Here is a 20,376-nt window from a genome sequence, read left to right as displayed (position 1 = left end):
TAAAGCATTTATAAAGTCCTTTGTAAAACCTGGTGCTCTACATTTAGGTCTTTGAGAGCAAGAGCATTGAAGTCAAGAGATGCAGAAACTCCAACAGAACCTACAGAAGGAACTGAAACAACAGAAACTCCAGAAGAACCACCAAAACCAACAGCTAATGAAATATTGTTCGAATATTTTCCAAGGTACTCTGTTCTCATTGCATACATTCAAGAAATACTTAAGAAAGCAGACTTGACTTTAGGAGATGATGAAAGTTCTGTATATCTTTCGTTCCAGTTTCAAATAGCAGAACTTTTGAGACAGATATGCTTAAGTATGACAACATCTCTGATTTCACAAGATATGATGACGACCATGACCCCGAACACGGTGAAGAAGAAGTTTTACAAACATCCATTAAGACAGGAAAGGTTTTAACTCAAAGTCTCATTATTGACACCAAAGATGGCGAAGTGGACGTTCTTCAAGAGCTGAAGAAAAATACTTCTTCGGGAGGTGGTGGTAGGCATGAACTTGAAATAAATGAGATAGAAGAGAAATTAGCCGAAAAAGCAGATAAAAACCATGTTCATTATATAACTTCAGACGAACAGATTATAACGGACTACCATGGATATTTAACACAGGATGAAAAAGTGAAGACGGAAGATGTTAATGAAAGAAGATATAAATTCATTCGTGCTAAAGGTTATGACATACACTGTACTGTACAGTATGACACAGGTAAAGCACCAGAAGCATTTGGTTATAACAATGAAATTTATGCTTCATACTTCTTTGTTAACGGTGTATTAGTTGAACCAAGATTTATGTTGAGAGTTAAGGCAAAAATAACTTTTGAAGATGCTATTAAAAGTAAAGCCAGCAAAGATGAACTTGACGCAATGAACAAAGTTTTGAAATCTCATAAACACAATATCTCCGATATAAATGAACTTCAAGCTACATTAAATAGTAAAGCTGAAAAGAACCATACACATGAATCCTTCACTACTGTTAGAGCAGACGACATAATATTGAACTATACCCTTGGTTCAAGTGCACCTTTAGAGAATCCAAGTACAAGCGTAAAAGATACACTAAACTCCTTAAATAACAGATGTATGAACATTGAAGGTCATACCAGAAACTTTGAAACACATGAACTACCAGCAATGTTAGATAAGAAAGCAGATAAAGAACATACACATGAATCCTTCTCAACTGTTGCTATAGAAAGTATTGAAGGAACGGTTGACGGAACTGATGGGGATGCATTATATTGTAAACCTCCTAACTTTCCACAAGGTTTAACATCGAATGAAAACATAACAACAAAGAAAAACATTAGATGTAAAAATGTTTATGTCATGAAGGATGAAAATAATATTAAATTCACTGCTCAAGATTTATATGATAAGAAAGCAGACAAAACAGAGCTTCAAAACATTAAAGACTGAAATACTTCAAACATTATATCCTATAGGCTCTATTTATACATCAATGAACTCAACAAATCCAGCAACAGTTCTGTTTGTGGTTCATGGAAGCAGATTGTAGATAAATTCTTATACTGTGCTAGATATTCAAAACAAGCCGGTGGTTTCGAAGAAAATTAAAGAAGCAAACCTTCCACCGCACACTCATACAGGAACTACAAACTTTTCTGGCGACCATAGCCACTCATTAAGATACCACCCATTATACAACTCAGAGTATGAAGTGGCAATGATGTTTTTATCTCCATCTATATAACAATGCAGCAAAAAAGATTTTTCGACAAACTGAACCAGGAGGAAATCATACACATACTTTCACAACAAATCCAACAGGCTCGGGTGCAGATTATATGCCACCATTTATGACTGTATTCGCATGGTACCGCGTTCAATGAACGCGCTTGAGCCTAGAATAAAATCTTTAACTTTACATAAATGAGCTTGAAAGAAGTATTCGAATCATCACCGTGGAGGTCATTAAGAAATTCAATGAAGCTGCACAGAGTTGGGGATTTACTAACAGAGCTGAAGTGAAAAGGTTCTTTGACAAAATGTTGTACATTCAAACAAAAATAAACCCTTACGACTACTTTTTACCAATTTACTCCAACATCCTGACGCATACCAATTTGACACTCTCGTTCAAAGCAGAAAAGGAAGAAAGCCACCATTCCTCATTCATTAATGTTAACACTCGCAAAGCATATGCATATCCAATGAGGAATAAAGGAACTTGTGAAGTGTTAAGAGTTTTACAAAAGTTTGTAGCAGAACATAGCTCAAGTACTTTAACATCAGACCAAGACAGTGCATACCTCAGCAATGAAATCACAGATTTTCTCATTAAGGCATAACATAACTCACTACACTACTGAAGACCATAACCATAAACATACTCGGCATCATAAACCGCTTCATAAGGACTCTCAGAGATTTAATCAAGAGCGAGACTTTACCGAAGAAACAATGAAACATTTTCTCGAAGTATATAATTCCTCAACACATTCTACAACAGGAATACACCAATTCAATGACACAACAACAAGAAGAAAAAGTATATACAAAAGAAACGAAGTCAAACACAAAATATCAGAAATTCAACACAATTTACCCTCCATTCCTGGTACAAAAGTTCGTGTAGTTCTTTGACGACAAACCGTTGACAAAAAACGTTTAAGGTTAAGTAGAAACTATTATATCGTAGACTCTACGCAAGGTAATGGATATCTTATAAAAGCTGCCGACGACTCTATTGCGTTTTATCCTCGTCATAAATTAGTTGAAAGTAGTAATGGCAAACTTGCTGAAACCATTGACGAAGCAAAGCGAGGAGTGGTTATTGAAATACTTGGCTATAACATAAACGATGACACTTATAAAGTAAGATATGAAGGAGGTGTTGAAGATGTTATACCATCTAAGAACTTGAGAGAGTCAAAGCCAACACATCTGGGACCATTAGAGTGGGAGTACTGGAAGGATAAAAATAAGCCAGAAAGAATAAGAAAATTCTTCTAAACTTTTTCATTAGATGTAAATCAGACAAAAATAATGTTTAGGTGAAGAGGTGAGATCTCACCCGTTTTTTCACCTCTTTTTTCACCCTCACGAATTTTCATGAATTTCCTTAAGATAGAAAAAATAAAGTTAGTTTTATTTTTATTTATTCTTTTTATTTTGTATAAAAGATATGATTTCAACAATCGGTACAACAACAATTCAAACTACAGCACCAAACTCGTTAGTCATGAATCCTACGTCAATGTTGATAGATGAAAAACTTTATTCCTTCTTCATATACTTTTGAAACAGAAATCCAGAAGATAAAGAAGAACTTTTAACAAGTAATTTAGACTGTAGTGCGAAAGATGAAACAATATGAACAGTATCTTTATGACATGCAGGATATTATTGACCATTTGCCTAAACTACCTGAAGTTCAGCAGCAAAAACTAACTATTCCTGAATTCGACGAAATTGAAGTCAAAGCAACTGACTCAGTAGAAATAAAGAAATTCATACGTAAAAGTAAATTATGAATTCCTTGGTTTTCATTGCAACCATAAAGTTATGGACAAAGATTGCGACATGGTTTATAAAAATATTTCTGACATATATAAATCCGAAGAATTTAAGACATACGATAACTTTGTTTCGTTAGTTGCTGAATGTGTATGGGAAATAAGAGATAAAGATAGAAGAGACAAAGTATGGAACGAACAAATAAGACCCGCTATGTTTGAGATGAAGAGAGCAATTGACGCTTTAGTTGTTTAGCTGGTAATGTTCAATGTATAACGCAAAAACGATGCCGCAATGTTCAAAATGTAAAGCAGCAATAAGAAAATATAACTACTCAGTCAAAGAGATAGAAAGAATGCGAAGAGACTATGCAGACTTAAAGAAAGAAGCAGAAAAGCCAGCAGAAGATAAAATGGATATGTTGACATTTCTTAATAAAAACTATCCAACAGCAGAAGATTTCCTTCTGTCTGACGTCAAGAAGAAATATAAAGAGACTTTCGGCACGATTAAAACATTCGATGTACTAAAAGAAGAAATTGAAGCTACCAAATTGTTTAGGATTTCAAATATACATCGTACAATTCATGTAAAACGCTTGTGAAAAAAGAGGTGAAAAAACAGGTGAGATCTCACCTCTTCACCTAAACATTATTTTTGCTGAAAAATGACCAAATTTCATGAATTTCATTAGTTAGAAAAATAACGCTAATTTTTTTTCTAAGAAAAATTTTTATTTTGTATGTAAAGACAGTAATGTCAAACATTGAGTTTGAAACAGTTAGAAAGATAGACAATGACACCAAAGTGGTTAGAATTGGTGATTTAAACGTAAGATACTCAAAGAAATACAACAAATATTCTTTGTCAGACATTATATCTCCATCTGAAAAGAAAACAAACGACTGGGTTAGAAATGCTTCAACTCAGAAAATTTTGACAAGAAATCCTGAGCTTATGATATCAGTAGCATTTCATGGAACAAGAGCATATTTATAGACAAAAGTCTTATACCAATAGTTTTGTATGGTTAGACCCAGTTGTTGGATATAACCATAAACATATGGTTCATTCGACTCAGAACGTTGCAGTGAAGGCTTACTTTATATCGTTCAGAAACCGAAGGACTTCAACACAAAAAGATATAAGATAGAAGGACATATAATATAACTCAAAGAGATGACTCTACAGTCAATAGAGTCAAGGTTGTGTTTTGTTAATGATATGAGAGCTGCTGAAACAGAACTGCTTGAAGTTTTTGAGAAATGTATGGTGCTCCCACGAAAGGTAAAGAAACGTTTGAAGTAGATGAGATAGATAAAGCATATAAAATTATTTGACGAAGTTGCTGAAAAATACATGTAAAGCGTTTATTTTTGGTCTTTTTGTGAAAGTCAGAAAATAACGCTAATTTTTTTTCTAACAAATTTTTTATCTTGTATGTAAAGACAGTAATGTCAACATCAGAACACAACAACTGCTATCGTTCATGAAGCCATCATGAAGAATACGAGTACATACAGTATAACAAACAGTTACGTCTCATTCGTTCAGTCAAAGATGACATGTACCAAATGCAAAGTATAATGAATGCTCTTCGTTCTACAAAGCAAGCATATCATTTGGTTTGAAAACATAACAGACAAAAGAACTTTTAGAAGAATTTCCTCATATGATTGCTTCCCTCGGAAAACCGAGAGAAGAGATTCCGTACGAAAATCGCAAGAATTTAGCTCTGGTTTGAAAGGTTATTATGTTCATAGACTTTTAGTAAACGCTGTAGCAATGTGGGCTTCACCTCGTTATGCTTGTTATATTTTCATGATGTTAGATGAACTATATAAAGCAGAACGTGGAGAGATGGAAAAGAAACTTCATGCAAAAGATGAAGTCATTGAATCCAAAGACAAAAGCATACAGAAAAGAATACCACGTTCAGTACCAAAAGGAAAGGAAAAGAGTTATAAGTATATGATTTATACTGAAGAGTTGGAGAAAGAAGAAGATAAAGATATGGTTATGTTGCATTTAGTCAGAAGAAACAACAAGAGCTTTTATGACTTAGCTAAAATATATAATCTGACAGAAACTGGTTCTATCGTGAAAACTTACCGATTTCAATGACTCCGAATGAACAAATAAAGGAAATTGTCAAAAATACTCTTCCTCAAACACACTATGACATCAAAGGTTGCACAATACTTACATTCAAAGAAGACTTACCATTACTGAAGGAAAAAATAACAGAATATTTCGACAACTTCAAAGAGGAAGAATGAAGTCACGACAACATTAACGATGAAGTCACGACAATATTAACGAAGAGAGAATGAGGTGAAAAAAGAGGTGAAAAAACGGGTGAGATCTCACCTCTTCACCTAAAATATATTTTTGTGCTATATTTACACTCATTTACGAAGAAGTCATGAATCCTACGTCAATTATGTTCGACACTGTAAGCATTAACAATAACATTAACGAAGCATCATGCTGTTCGCTCTTTCGTACCTGTTGTCAAAATGTCATGTTGTCACACTTTTTAAAAGAAGTTAATTAACCTGGTGACATGGTGACGTAGTGACACTTTCAGTTCTTCAAAAATATATTTTTGCTTAAATAGCTTCAGGGTCTATTTCTTCAACCATTTCACTTCCTTCGTCAATGTCAATAGAAGCTTCTTCAACCTTTGGTAAGAATTTCTGTATAACATCTTTGTTCGTTATTGTCTTCAGAGATGAAGGATAATATTTCACAGATGTTTCACCCTTCTTATATTCTTTCTGTTCGGAAAGATTCATAGCAATACTGAAGAAGTCAACGTTAGAGTTCTTTATGACAGTATAATGAGTATCTTTGACATTCACGAAGAAACTCTTTTGTTTCAAAACTACTGCTAACTCTTGTGAAGTATAACGTTTGCGGTCAATGACGATAGCTAATGGTCTGACATACTGACCAAACTTAGATTCTTTCACAAACTTCTTGTTAAAGATAACATTAACGTTTGCAGCACCATTGAACTCATTCTTGATGGCAGTAGCGAGAGCATTGTATGAAAAGAACTTGCAATCTTGCATGTGTTTCATTAAAATAAAAATATTAAATTATTTTGAAAAATAACTTAAAAAAATCTAATCTAATTTTTTCAAAAAATATTTTTTTATTTCCTACTAAAGATGTATCGGAAGTTGTCTAAGTTAGAACACTCGGAAATAAAACAACTTCTTACAGAAGCTAATATAGATGTTGCAAAGCATTACGCAACAAACAAAAAAGCACTCGCTGACATCCTCAATGACTACAATGGTGCAATAAGTTATGATAGAATTCATGAGTTCATAAAGCCGCAACGCGGCGAGGACGAAGTCCATGCAAGAGCATTTCCTTTAAATGACGTTGCTATTGACTTATATCATAGACGTTCAGTACCTCATGAAGTATGTTTGACATAACAAATGCAAACGTTGGTGAAACAAGAAGAAGAGACGACACACTGAAACAACAGAGAAGAGAGATGTTTAAAAGTGCTATAGAACAAGTTCGCAAAGCTAACGATGTCATTCGTTCCATTGACGACAAACCAAAAGAAGGTGAGAGATGGTTAAAGAAAGATGAAGAGAATAGGAAGAGAAATGTGAAGTCAGGCAATAGACTCATTGACTTTAACATCGAAGCTTTAGATGAACCAAACAGAGACTACTTACACAAACATTTCGGTAAGGTTTTCATGAGACTCTTAGAGAAGATTAAAATAAACCCAACAAAGATGGATGGTATGTTATAAACTTGGTGGAAAGTATGAATGTTCTACGTTAAACCTCAATAATATTGGAACATTACTACATCAGCTCTTGAAGGAGAACTTTATATCAGAGATAGAAGCAAATGCTGCAGGTATTGTTGAAATGCACTATGACTTCTTCTTGACAAACATAAAGAATCTTACTGAAATAAAGATGTATGATTTAACAGAATATGAAGGCTTAACGATGTCAGATGTAAAGAAAGGCAAACCAAAAAAGAGACCATATAGAGATGAAAGCACACTGACAAATGACCAGAAAGCCATTTTGGAAGCTCTTAAGCAAACAGGAAACCCAGCACTTATAGAAAGCTTTTGGAAAGATAATGGTGAAAAGAAGTTTTATAAGAAGAGAAGCGGTCAGTTCTGGAAGTATCTTTGCACATTACCTATAAATCTTGAACGCTACCAAATCTTCAATGAACTGAACAAAAGAACTGCAACACTTATGACAGAAGACAATTGTTTCGTTTATGCTTGCATTCAGGCTGGAGTAGATGAAGAAACTATTGACCACATGAGAGAAGTCATTCGTGTTAGAGACTTTCCTCAAAGTAAAGTACAAGAAATTTCTGACGCAACAGGTATAGCATTTAATGTTACCATTGGTTATTTCAATGACTCAAGACATAATGAAATAAAGAGATACATACCAAAAGAATGTGAAACTGTTCGAACTATTGACTTACTTCTTGTTGAAGACCACTACATGCTAAATGAAAGATTACCAATGACAACATATTTCATTCGCAACTATATAGAAATCTTGAAGGAGTGTGGTGGAATGAACATTGAGAAACAGATGAAGATTTATACAAAGAGAGAGAATAAATATGTAGTTCGTTATGATAGAACAACACCGTTATGGGATGTTATGAAAACATTGTGGGAGTGCAAATATTTCGAACCTATTTCTTATGGAGAACTTTTCACATATACGACTGACTTATATAAACAGAACCTTGCACCATTTAAAGATTTGACATATGCTCCAAAGTATTGTGTACAACTGAAGAAGAAAGCCGAGTCAAAAGAAGTAAATAAAAATAAGTGCAAGTTCATTCCTGAGCACGTTTTCTTTGCTGACTTTGAGTGCAGTACGATGGCTTTCATAAAGCTTTTAACATCTGTTATGACAGTGAAGATGGTTCAGTGAGTGAAAGCATTTGGGGTCAGAACTGTGCAACAGAATTTTTGGAACGACTTCCTGACAAGAGTTTAATATATTTCCATAACCTCAGTTATGATATAAACTTCATCTTAAGACACATGACAGAAGTGAAAGGAACTCCCATCATTAAAGGTTCACGAACAATGCAAATAACTGGCTTATATAAAGGAAGGGCAATTATTATAAAAGACTCTTACAGTGTTATAAATAAGAAGCTTAAACTATTTCCTGCTATGTTTAACTTACAAACAGGACCGAAAGAAGTATTTCCATATAACTACTACAGCAGTGTTTTGTTAGCAAATGACAACAGAACTGGTGTCATTTCTGAAGCATGTAAGTTTAGATATGCAGAACATTCATGAAAAACATAGATTCCATCAAAGGTTGCAGAATAGATGAGAACCACTTCGACTTAGAAAAGTATAGCACATTTTATTGCAAACAAGATGTAAGAATTTTAAGAGAAGGTTTTGTTAAGTTCCGCAATGACATATTGAAAGAATTTGATTTAAACGTTTATGACTACGTTAGTATTTGTTCAATTGCTAACAAATTGTTTGAGAACAGAGTGTACTTCCCGAATGGAAATTTATATGACCTCTCAAATAAACCAAGAGAATTTATTTCAGATGCATTCAAGGTGGAAGATGTATGTTGTCAGATAACATTAAACAAAAGAGCGAAAAGAAACTCATTGCTGACTTCGACGCTGTTTCATTATATCCATCAGCTATAGCAAGACTTTATACTTTAGAAGGTATTCCAAAGTATGAAGAAAGAAATGTTAAGCACAGAGTATCTCATGAGACATTTATTCGATGACGACCAAAAGGAACCCATTGGTGAAAAGTTTATGTCTGGCTTCTTTGTTCTCATTAAGATAACAGAGATTGGAATACATAGACACTTTCCTTTAATAGTTTGTGACCCTGAACTAAATCCAGAACTTAACGTTCCCAGAAGTTCAAACACTTGCTGTTTAATGTATGTTGACCATATAACATTACAAGACCTCATAAAATATCAAGGTGTCAAATGTGAAGTGTTGCAAGGATACTATTACGATGGAAACAGAGATATTAGAATAAGAGATGAAGTAAAGAAGTTGTTTGAGTTAAGGTTAAAGTATAAGAAAGAAGGAAATCCTTTGCAAGAAAATATAAAGCTCATTCTGAACAGTATTTATGGCAAAACTATTCTATCTCCTATTGAGTCAAAAATAACCATAGTAAATGACAAAGATGCTATAAGATATGCCATCAGAAACTACAACCATATAGTGAAGTTCGAAGGTTTGGATGGTTCAGATAAAACTATTTTCAAGCTAACGAAAAGCATTTGCAGACACTTTAACTTCTGTCCACTTGGTGTTAACATTCTGTCTATGTCGAAGAGAATAATGTGTGAAGTATTCTGTACTGCTGAGGACTTAGGAATGGACATCTTTTATAGCGATACGGACAGTATGCATCTCTACAATGAAGATATCCCTCGTTTAGCTGAAGAGTTTGAGAAACGTTATGGAAGAGTTCTCATTGGTAAAAACCTTGGTCAATTTCATAGCGACTTTGCAGAAATCACAAAAGATAAACAAAGTTTAGCATACAAGTCAATATTTTGTGGAAAGAAGACTTACATAGACTTACTCACGAATGATTTAAATGAAGTTGCATTTCACTGCAGAATGAAAGGCGTGAAGCAAGATGTTATTGCTTTAACCGCTAATGAAATGTTTCCTGACTCTGTTCAGTGTTTCTATGATGAAGATAAAGGTTTAATGGTTCCGCAAGGAAAATTTGACAAAGACTCTGAGTTCAGTGTTATGAAGTTATATAAAGCACTTTATGATGGTCAAGAGATTGGATTTGACTTATGTAAGTCATGTCAACCTTGCTTTGCTGAAAAGTTTAACTTCTCAATAACGACTAAAACAAGCTTTATTCGTAAGTTGAAGTTCTGAGGTCATTTATTTTTGTCAGCAATGAGGTCATTCGTGATAAAAATAAGCCGCTAGCGGCAAGGGCGAAGCCCATGTGGTCATTTACAATACTGCGATGGTAGAGTTTAAGAGTTGTGCTTCAATGTAGAGACAGTCCTTATGGTCTGGAGGTAGCAAAACAGGTGTTATGGTCATGAGTGGAGAACATGTCTATCCAAAACTCACGATTGAAGCCAGTTAATTTATAGTATTTAGGGTTAGGAAGTGGTGAAGTTCTTGTATGACCAATGAACTCATTTTCAACTCCCTTACTTAAGTTTGAATATAATATAGCTTGCTTTCTATCCCAAATGCCGGTGTTACAATCTTTGAAAATTCATTTTTCCTCGGAAGCATTGCATCATAATTGAAAACATTCTTGAAATCATCACTTGGTTCAGAGATTTGAAATCTTATACGTAATGGATTTTCTTTCTCTTTAGCGACTTCATTGAATGGTGAGAATACAACAAACTGACAGTCATGTGTTCCATCTTCATTTTCATTAAATTCATAATGAAAGTCTATAAGTTGTGGCTGACTACCTTCTTCTTTCAGTTGTGCAAGAAACTCACGTAAAGGCTGTAAAGTTTGTACTTCAATGTTGAACTTTTTCTCGAACATTCTCATTAAATGAAATCATACATTGTTGCAATGTTGTATCGTCTTTAAAGTATTTGTATATGTGAATGTTTTGGGCGCTTAAAGACTGTTCGTCATTTTCTATCTCGACTTGAAGTATAAAGTCAACCTTTCTGAAAGCACGTGTTATATACATAGATGTTATGCCAATGTACTTCTCTTCATTTATGTTCACAATCCAGTCTGTTGGAAACTTAAACGTTACTCTGTTCCCCTTTATTTTGACGTCAGGGTTTTCACTACTGAACGCAACAGATAAAGGTATTTGTCTATACATTTAATTCGGATAAAAATAAACCATTTACTCTTTCTTTGCTTCAGCTTCTTTAGCTTTTGCTTCAGCTTCTTCTCTAGCTTTTTTCGCCAGTAGTCGTGGGTTCTTTTGTCTTCCAGCAGCTAATGCAGCAAGTTGTTTTTCACTAAGTTTTCTCTTTGGTCTCTCTGGCTTTTGTTCTTGTTTTTGTTCCTTCAGTTCGGATAAAATTTGCTCGCGAATTTCTTTCTTCAATGCTTCAACATCTATGACCCCTTGGGTCTTGTCCGTAGGGCTTGTCTGAGTCATTTGACTGCAGATAAAAAACAAAATTAAAACATTAACCGATGTAAAATGAGCTTGTCAAAATCAGAACGAGAGTCTATTATATTAAATGACGCAGAGGAATACAACATCCTTTCTATTACGTAAGTCAGAGTAAAGATGGTAAAATATACGTAAGAAAAAGAAAGGTTCCATTAGCGAATGCAGAAAGCGACAACATTAAGGTGTATGGCAAGGGTGAAGCCACGAAGCCCATATAAGCCTTCTATTCAAACTGAAAAGTCAATAGAACAGAAGAAAAGAAGCCAGATGTACTTTCAATAACGAACCAAGAGCTTATTGCAAAGTTCGTGAATTTCATTGAAAAACAAACCGAGTCAAAGAATCCTGACCCGCCAGTGAAAGAAGTTGAGACAAAGAGAATGTACAGTTTCATTGAAAATGTCAAGAAACAACTTCCACCACGAATGCCAAGAAGAGAGTGAGAATAATGAAGTAAATAGATATTTTTCTCCGAAGAAATACATGCAGACGAACAGCTTAAACGAATTTACTCCAGCAGAGCATATTCATCAGATTCGCTCATATTTCGATATCATAGACAATGCAGTTCAAATTGGTGACACTAATAGAAAATATTCTGACGCAAAGATTCCATCACAACCTGGAACTGCTAAAGATAAACACATGGGTAACATTCAATCTCTCACCTCCTGGTGAAAATATGTTGGACCTTTACAATACATTCATTACGTATAAAATGGAAGGTCAATTTATTGTAGATAAAGAAATTGGTTCAGGTTCCAATAAAACAAACCCACCAGGATTTTTGGATTGGTTTCGATGACGCTTTCTATGCAGTTGCTGGATATCAAATCCTTGCAAATGGTCGTATCGTATATTCTCAAGACAACGCAAGAGAAGAAGCATATATAACTTCAAACTCACAAACTATACCGAACAAATAAAGAAAGTAGATGTTTTTCTCAAAGACTCGACATGAAGATGTATGGAGTCATTCGGAACATGCAGAACAGGACAAATTGTTAGTGGTCCAATTACAGCAGGAAAATCATTTGATTTTAAGCTTCGTTTAAGAATTCCTGTTAGAAGATTCCTTCATTAGAAGCTATTCGATTTATTCCAGCTTTTGCAGGAAACATTCAGCTTAAAGTAAAGTTCAGTAGCGACGCTTACAATGCACATCTATATCTGTAAATGATATCATTGCTTTCAATCCAACTCTTAAAGTTGCATTTGCTTCAGATTCAAATCCACCGACAATAAATTTGTTCCATGGAATGAACCATTCACTATGATAACGAAGGCAGTAGAAGCTAGTGAACAGTTACTATTACAACTGTAACCCAGCAACTATTTCGAACAAGATGGATTTTAATGAATGTTTCATTCATCCAAAGTCATTCTCTTTAGACCCTAACATTTATACAGAACTTGTAGAACATTATACAAACGAGGCTTTATGTTTTCCTGTAAAGTTATGGATTGGATTCCTATGGACGGTTCATTCTCAAAGAATACAGATAGTTCAAGTGCAACAATTTACAGCAGCTTATACGCCTATTAATGTTAAAAGTATTTGGGCACTATTTAGAAAGAAAGACAACTATTATGTTAATTTTGAGAACCTAAGTTTAAATATCTCAGCTTTCCATGGGAGCTTATGGAATATGCCTGCAGAACCTGAAAAATCATATGGACCTGTATTTTATGAAATGGTTGCGAACGCCTTGCAATACAAACAATGATATGATAGGATTTAATGAAGATGTTATGAGGTCATTGGTGGATGATGGTAGTGTGGAACATAAATGGGATAGCTATGACAACACACATTTCTTATGTGGTTTTCCAACAGAAGTGGACTTTTGCTTCCAGCAAGGTCAAACATCTACTGCTCCAATAACATACAAATTGTCTGTTAAAGGACCTATTGAACTAGCAACTGAAAATGTACCAAAGCCACTTATTGGATTTATGAGGGATTGTTGCTTTGCCATTCAGGTGCGTGCTAATGGAATCCCAATAATAAGATTAGATGACTATAACTTAGCTACGGACGACGTGAGGAATAAAGGATGAACGTTTATTTTTAAAGCTTATAAATGAGTTCTTCATCAAGCTCTCGTGAACCTTCACCATCTATGAAACAAACTTTACCAAACGATTATGGAGCACCTATTGAATATTTCTTACGAGCTGCACAATGGCAAAGAGCAGTCTCACCAAGGTTAGGTGTTCCACCAGCTCCTGTCAAAAATAGCATTTGGTCAAGTCCTTATATAAAATATGGTCTCCCACTAGGTTTGCTAGCTACAGCAGGAGCAGTTATGATGTTGAAAAGAAATAAAGCAAATGTTGTAAATAATACTGAAGTAGCTGAAGTTAAACAAACTCCAACACCTTCGCCAAAACCAACGCCTTCACAAGCAAAACCTTCAATGACTCCTGAACCTATGGAAGTACAAACTCCTGTTCAAAAGTCAACTCCTAAACCGACTCCAACATTTAAACCAGAACCTACTCCTCAAATAAATCGTAAAACTCCTGCGTTTCCTTACTGAAAAAATAACGTTATTTTTATTTAATATTAAAATTTTTATTTGATTGAAATGACAAATAAAGTCAGTGAAGCAATGAAACAAAAGTTTTGGTAGAATACATTAAATCAGGAACTATTCCAGAAGGTTTTACATTCATACTATGAAGGATGGTAGAGTTCAGTTTAGAAAGATAAAGCAACCATTAGATAAAGAAGGAATTTTGAGAAAGATTAAACTTCATGAGGACAACATTGCTGAAACTTAAGAAGAAGTTAGAAGAGTTGGAGAAAGGAAGAGAGTTATAAAGCAATGAATTCAACAGGGTGAAAAAAACAGGTGAAAAAAGAGGTGAGATCTCACCACTTCACCTAAATTTATTTTTGTGCTATGTTTTCATACGTGTGAGGGTGGTATATCATTAATTTTTAAGTTTATTTTTTTATTTTACTGAAAATTTTTATTTGGATGTAAATGACAGAACAAAAGCAACTCATTCGAATTCCACAGTATAACAAACATACATTTAAACATTTATTCTTCCTTCCTGAGCATAACATGTTCTTTCAAATACATCGAGACCAGTTGACTTTTCATTGACTGTGTATAAAGATAGAAATAGTTATATCATTAAACCATACGATGACGAAGGTAAGTTATGTAAATTGTACGTTAAGAAGTTAGAGAAAGTTTATGCTTCAAAGTATGACTACAATAGGGTTAACACTGATGTGAAGATATTGAGGAAAATATATGAGAACATTTAGTGAAGTCGTTAGTGAGAACGATAGTGAGAACGTTTATTTTTTACATTAGTGAGTTCGTTAGTGAAGTCATTTATGTGTCAGATGGTTTTGTAAATATTTAAGGTTAAGTTGGTGTTATGGTTGTGTTGTAAAATTTACGTTAACGGTTTCGTAAATATTTAAGGTTAACTTGTGTAAGGTGGAACGCAGTGCCGCCGTACCCAACTTAACCATACTAACTGTCATTGCAAGTTTGGGGTTTGAAGCTTTCCTAATATCATACAGTTGTTGTATGACTTTTCCAACTGTATAGTTCCTTCCCGGGAACTCACCATCTTCGTTTGGAATTCCAGTCGGAATATATTGGACAAACCTCATGTATGCAGCGTTAAGGTCGACATAGTATATCTTTTCATCTGAGTCGAACTTGTCGCAACCAATTGGTCCAGTTTGTGGAAATTCAAGTGAGTCTCTTATCTTCTGAGAAACTTCTCCTGTTATCTCATAAACATCGTCGAAGCAACCTGTTTCATATAAAACCTTCTGACCTAACTCAGATGCTCTCCAATACAATTTGACGTCAATTGGATGTCTCAATGGAAGTTTGTTTATAGCATCTTGAAGTTCTTGCAACCTCATTGGAAGTTCTTCTGGTTCAGGTTGGTATCCGAACATACCAACTCCTTGTGGAATTGTGTACTTCTTTTGTACTAGAACTTTGTCTGGAACAACTTTTGGTCTTGCTAACAATGAAATGTTTGTTTCGTCTTTTGGTACAAAAGTTTCTGTCAGCTTGTCATCTGGAATTGGTTCCAACAAACCTTTCTCGAAAAGAATGTTTACAGCTCTGACAATGTTGCACTTACTTTTACCAAAGAATGGGTTTGTAAGACTTTCGTTCAAATGAAGTGGTTGTGGACAATTACAATCTTCAACCATGGTAAGTCTTTGTCAACAACATAGTCGTCATGTGAAGAACCTTTAGCTGTAGGTATGTTGACTCGGATATTGACATTTGCCAACGGTGCAATTTTTTGCCAATTGACCTCTGAGAATGTACCTTGTCTTCACACATGACTCAAGATACTTCATCTTCTCATCTGTAACAAGACCAGAGTTCCTGAGACATGTAAGAATGCAAGGTTCATTGACAATTGTTTCAATTGAATTGTAAATTCCATACCTTGTCAAGTCAATGTCAGACTTATTTATGAAGGGGAAGTATCCAGCATGTTGTCTGACTGCTTGAGGGTTAGGTTGGTACCATTCGAACTTGACACTTGCAATTCCTTCAATTGCATTCAAAATGTCTGAGTCGGAGTCAACCATTTGTTCTCTCTTTGTAGTCTTGAAAGCGTCAAGAAGTTTTGCGGCTGTTTGTTCATTGCCATGTGCATAGTAAATGTGACATCCAAATCTGTTATGGTCAATTTGAGATTGTGTCCTTTCTTATTTCCGTCTTGAATTGCAGCAAGTACTCCCATGAAGCCTTCTTTGTTCTTTCCTTCGTCAAAGTTTACTGTAAAGGTTCGACCAGATGTAATTTGACTTCTAACTTCACGATACTTTTCATATGCATATCTTGTTCTTTCCATGGGAGCATGTGCGTCTTCACCTTTTCCTTTTTTCCTTCTCAAAGGATGCAATTGTTCGTCATGTTTCCAGTAGAATCTGGCAAAGCCGTGGTCCTTCAACTTGAGGTTCACTAACATCGAAAGGCATGTCCATAAGACGTTCTTCTTCTAACCTCTCTAGTCTGTTTGGATAATTGGCACGTGCTGTTTCCAAATCCATTTCGTAGCGAAGACCAGACAATTTGTCATAAACTTTTATGGGTCTTCCCTTCCTATATTTAAAATTCTTCGAAACTCTCCAACCATATCTTTGTAACTCTGCTTTTATTCTAGCAGATTTTCTATCCATTCTATATGGGGGTATTTTTATAAAAATAAAAAAATATTTTTTCTTTACTTTACATAACCGCCTGCTGCCATAAGTCTTTGACGCCAACCCATACCAGCTAATGAAGGTTGACTTGGTTTAGTTTGGAAACTAAACTTTGGTTTTGGTTTATCTTCAGTTTTGGTTTTTTCTTCTTCTATCGGTTTTTCGTCACTTTTCGGTTCCTCTGACTTTACCTCACCTGCAGGAACAGTTGTGTCGTCAACATCTTCATAAATATCATATGCCATTTGTTTTTGTTTTCCTTTCAACTTTTTGTGTTTGTTGTAAAGTTTAGAATATTTCGACTCTAAGTCAATGAGATGTTCTATAATGAACTGTTGGTCAGTGAAGTAAACTTTTCCATCTGTTGTCTCGAAAGCTCCTTCAGACTTCAATATTTTATTTGTGAGAGTCTGTTTCTTTTTTGAGAACTAGCCGTTCCATTTTTATGAAAAGTGACTTTATAGTTAGGGTTTGTATTTCCAGACCTGGCACTTTCTATTATTGAATTTTTCTTTCATCTGTAAGTTCTTTGACAGGTTTTGACAATGGTTCTGAACTTTTTGTTTGTGGTGTCAATCTACCGTTTCAACTTCTTCGGTCATTTCATCTCAGTAAAAAATTTTAGTTTGGTTTGTTTTCAACTGGTTGTTTAGGTTTTTTAAGTCGGTCTAAAACTTCCTGAGGTATAGGAAGAACTTTACAAACACGTGGTGTAACTGCTGGAAGCCGACAAATCCATCTTGAACCCATTTGTCTCAATGCTGCATTGTTCATTTCATCTCAGTAAAAAAATTTACATTCCCCACGTTTGAGGTGGTTGCGGTTGGTTATTGTTTACCCACTGTTGTGCATGGTTATATCCTCTGTTAAAGAATCTTTCACCTTGGTCCATATAGTGTCTGCTTGGTTATAGTAGTCATTTGCTTTGTTATAATAGTTTCCTGCTTGTCTTCCTACATTGTCCATCCATCCTTGAACTTTTCCTCTTGTTTCAGGATTGGAATAAGATTTGTTGCATCTTGTGCTACATCCCAACCTTTCTGTACAGTTTGTATAATAGGTTGTGCTTTCTCTTTAAGTATACCTAATGTACTCAAAATCTTCCTTCCAACTCCAAATACACCTCTGGCTATTGTTCCCACTGCGGGTAAAATCTAGATGCGACTCCTGCTAATGCGCCAAATAAACCCATTTCTTACAGGGTAAAAAATGACGAATCCGAACAAGGACCCCTATGTTTCTAAAGCGACAAAGAAAGCACTCATGATAAAAATCTTTAGTTCAACACAAATGCTTGGTTTATGGATATCTTGGAAAACATTCCGAGAGTTAGAACAGATGGACCTCCATACTGGTTAATATTTGTTGGTCAAAACACAAGATACTGTGAAGCCATACCATTATGGTCCAAAAATATTTTAGATGTGAAAACTGCTTTGACAATATTCGTTGACAAATACCATCCAACAAAACTGACATCTGACTGTGAAAGTTCTTTCAAATCAGATGATGTAAAAAACTATCTGCGTTCAAAAATGTAAACCAATATTTCATTGTCGACCAAAACCATCTGCTCTTGGTGTCATTGACGGTTGTATAAAAATCTTAAGAGACTTAAACCAACCACAAGGTGGTGAAGCAAATGAAATGTCATATGACGACAAGTATAGACACTTCTCCATGGCAAAGATGAGACAAGTTTTAAATATTTACAATAACCGTAAACAAAAAGGTTTGGGAAACCACTCCCCGAAGAAATGAAAAACAACCCTGACTTAGAGAAAGACTATATATTTAATAATTTAGTCAAAAGAGACAAACAAGAAAGAATGCCGGGCTTCAAACTTCAGAAAGGTGACAAAGTAAAAATAGAAATACTAAACGCGACCCATATGAAAATACTATTGACTATGACAACAATGGGAACCGACAGGTACTCACATTCGTGTTCGTAAAAATAGAAGAAAGTATACAAGAGAATATTATGAAGTTTTAGGCAAACATGGCAAAATGTACACACTGCAAGCAGAAGATAAAACTACTATTGTCAGACCTCGTTTCAAACTTGTCAAAGTTCAAGGTGGTATACTTTCAAAGACAGTTCCTAACAAATATAAGACAACTTCTGACGAATATGCTAAAGAAGTTGAAAATGACGACTAAGCAATTCTATACCATGCGTAAACTGTCATGTAAGGTGGCATGTATTCTTTACTTTGTCCCGTTGTTTGTGTATATCCTGAAACGAAATGTGTATGGTTTCCTTCTCCCTGAGTGTCACTCGAGTAACAATTTATAGCAAACTTAACGTCGTCTTTAACATCATATCCTTTACCTTTTGTCATTCCTGACCAATCCCAATATCTATGCTTATGCCAACCTGCTTGAGATGTACTTAAATCTATGTAATGACTGTGTGCAGGTAAATTTTCACCTGAAATCGTTTTACTTCCACCTGTTTCCTTTGAAGAGTTTGCACAATACAAAAACCTGTCGACTATTTGTTCACATGCACCAACACCAAACATTACTTGAGGACTTCTTGCATCCATAGATGTATAAATAGAACTACTGGGTTCATTAAATCAAACATATGAGATATTATAGGATTGTCTCTTTTGAACTTAAAATATAGTGCAGCTATTTCAGGTTTCTTCTGGTTTGTGTCAGAATATTTTTTATAATATAATCTTATGTTTTCAGGGTAGGTAAAATCTTGACTATAATATTTATTTCTGTCATCTGTATAATATACTATTCTCGTTTTTTCTATTGCATTATATCTTTTATATCTATAATAATCTAATATAATGTTAGCTTTTGTTCATCTACATGTGGTGTTCTGTCGTCATCTCCATAGTCATAATAATGTGGTGCCGGAGCTGGGTCAGGCAATGTCATATCTGCCATTTCATAAACTCTTAAATATTTTTTTGTTCGTCTCCATATAAGTTTAAGTAGCAGTTGTTGTCTAATGGAACTTTAACTTGTGTACTATCATTCTTTTTATAGCTTACATACATTTCATTGTTATTTTTCGGAATGAGTTTATACCGTGTACCATTTTCTAAGGACTGTACCAACTGCCATCTAAAATATTTATTTTCTTCATTGACAGAAAAGTCACCAACAATAGTTTCAATATTTTTTGTTGTTCCTATCAAACTTTGGTATATTTCATTGACATATGTTTTATCTGCTTTATTTTCAAGGCTAACGTTTAAGTCTGTTATTTCAGAAGATGTATGTGTATGTCCAACGGCACTTTTCCTGTTTAAGGTTTCTTGTAAGTTTGTAATATCAGATATAGAATGTGTATGTCCAACGGCACTTTTCCTGTTTAAGGTTTCTTGTAAGTTTGTAATATCAGATATAGAATGTGTATGTCCAACGGCACTTTTCCTGTTTAAGGTTTCTTGTAAGTTTGTAATATCAGATATAGAATGTGTATGAGTCTTATCTGCTTTTGTCTCTAATGTTTCCTT

General features: G+C 34.6%; 7 protein-coding genes and 4 pseudogenes across 11 annotated transcripts, besides 1 other annotated feature; 6 read left to right on the top strand and 5 right to left on the bottom strand.

Annotated features, from left to right (window-relative positions):
• Positions 1 to 20,376: part of a mobile genetic element that runs on past both edges of the window.
• On the top strand, positions 315 to 1,394 carry TVAGG3_0836850 (keratin-associated protein family; the record flags this gene model as incomplete). The annotated part of the gene is made up of 1 exon (XM_051248732.1): positions 315 to 1,394. A coding segment is annotated over one exon (1,080 nt), but the record flags the coding sequence as incomplete, so codon positions are not given.
• TVAGG3_0836840 lies at positions 5,176 to 5,603 on the top strand (annotated as a pseudogene). The gene has a single exon. A coding segment is annotated over exon 1 (428 nt).
• On the bottom strand, positions 6,116 to 6,589 carry TVAGG3_0836830 (uncharacterized protein; the record flags this gene model as incomplete). Its single annotated transcript, XM_051248731.1, has 1 exon — positions 6,116 to 6,589. One exon carries the CDS (start codon positions 6,587 to 6,589, stop codon positions 6,116 to 6,118), a length of 474 nt encoding a protein of 157 aa, XP_051084206.1.
• Positions 7,409 to 7,913, top strand: TVAGG3_0836820 (organellar and viral DNA polymerase type B; the record flags this gene model as incomplete). The annotated part of the gene is made up of 1 exon (XM_051248730.1): positions 7,409 to 7,913. A coding segment is annotated over one exon (505 nt), but the record flags the coding sequence as incomplete, so codon positions are not given.
• TVAGG3_0836810 lies at positions 8,108 to 9,128 on the top strand (annotated as a pseudogene). Its single transcript has one exon. A coding segment is annotated over exon 1 (1,021 nt).
• Positions 9,333 to 10,439, top strand: TVAGG3_0836800 (organellar and viral DNA polymerase type B; the record flags this gene model as incomplete). The annotated part of the gene is made up of 1 exon (XM_051248729.1): positions 9,333 to 10,439. The coding sequence occupies one exon, from the start codon at positions 9,333 to 9,335 to the stop codon at positions 10,437 to 10,439; it is 1,107 nt and encodes a 368-aa protein (XP_051084204.1).
• On the bottom strand, positions 10,521 to 11,081 carry TVAGG3_0836790 (annotated as a pseudogene). Its single transcript has one exon. A coding segment is annotated over exon 1 (561 nt).
• TVAGG3_0836780 (uncharacterized protein) lies at positions 11,401 to 11,661 on the bottom strand (the record flags this gene model as incomplete). Its single annotated transcript, XM_051248728.1, has 1 exon — positions 11,401 to 11,661. The coding sequence occupies one exon, from the start codon at positions 11,659 to 11,661 to the stop codon at positions 11,401 to 11,403; it is 261 nt and encodes an 86-aa protein (XP_051084203.1).
• Positions 13,764 to 14,222, top strand: TVAGG3_0836770 (uncharacterized protein; the record flags this gene model as incomplete). The annotated part of the gene is made up of 1 exon (XM_051248727.1): positions 13,764 to 14,222. One exon carries the CDS (start codon positions 13,764 to 13,766, stop codon positions 14,220 to 14,222), a length of 459 nt encoding a protein of 152 aa, XP_051084202.1.
• On the bottom strand, positions 15,080 to 15,849 carry TVAGG3_0836750 (annotated as a pseudogene). The gene has a single exon. A coding segment is annotated over exon 1 (770 nt).
• Positions 17,513 to 17,665, bottom strand: TVAGG3_0836740 (uncharacterized protein; the record flags this gene model as incomplete). The annotated part of the gene is made up of 1 exon (XM_051248726.1): positions 17,513 to 17,665. One exon carries the CDS (start codon positions 17,663 to 17,665, stop codon positions 17,513 to 17,515), a length of 153 nt encoding a protein of 50 aa, XP_051084201.1.

The sequence above is a fragment of the Trichomonas vaginalis genome, chromosome VI, assembly GCF_026262505.1.
Source record: "Trichomonas vaginalis G3 chromosome VI, whole genome shotgun sequence".
NCBI classification, from domain to species: domain Eukaryota; phylum Parabasalia; order Trichomonadida; family Trichomonadidae; genus Trichomonas; species Trichomonas vaginalis.
Note: the sequence above shows the minus strand (reverse complement) of the source record. Positions and strands in the feature narration are given on the sequence as shown.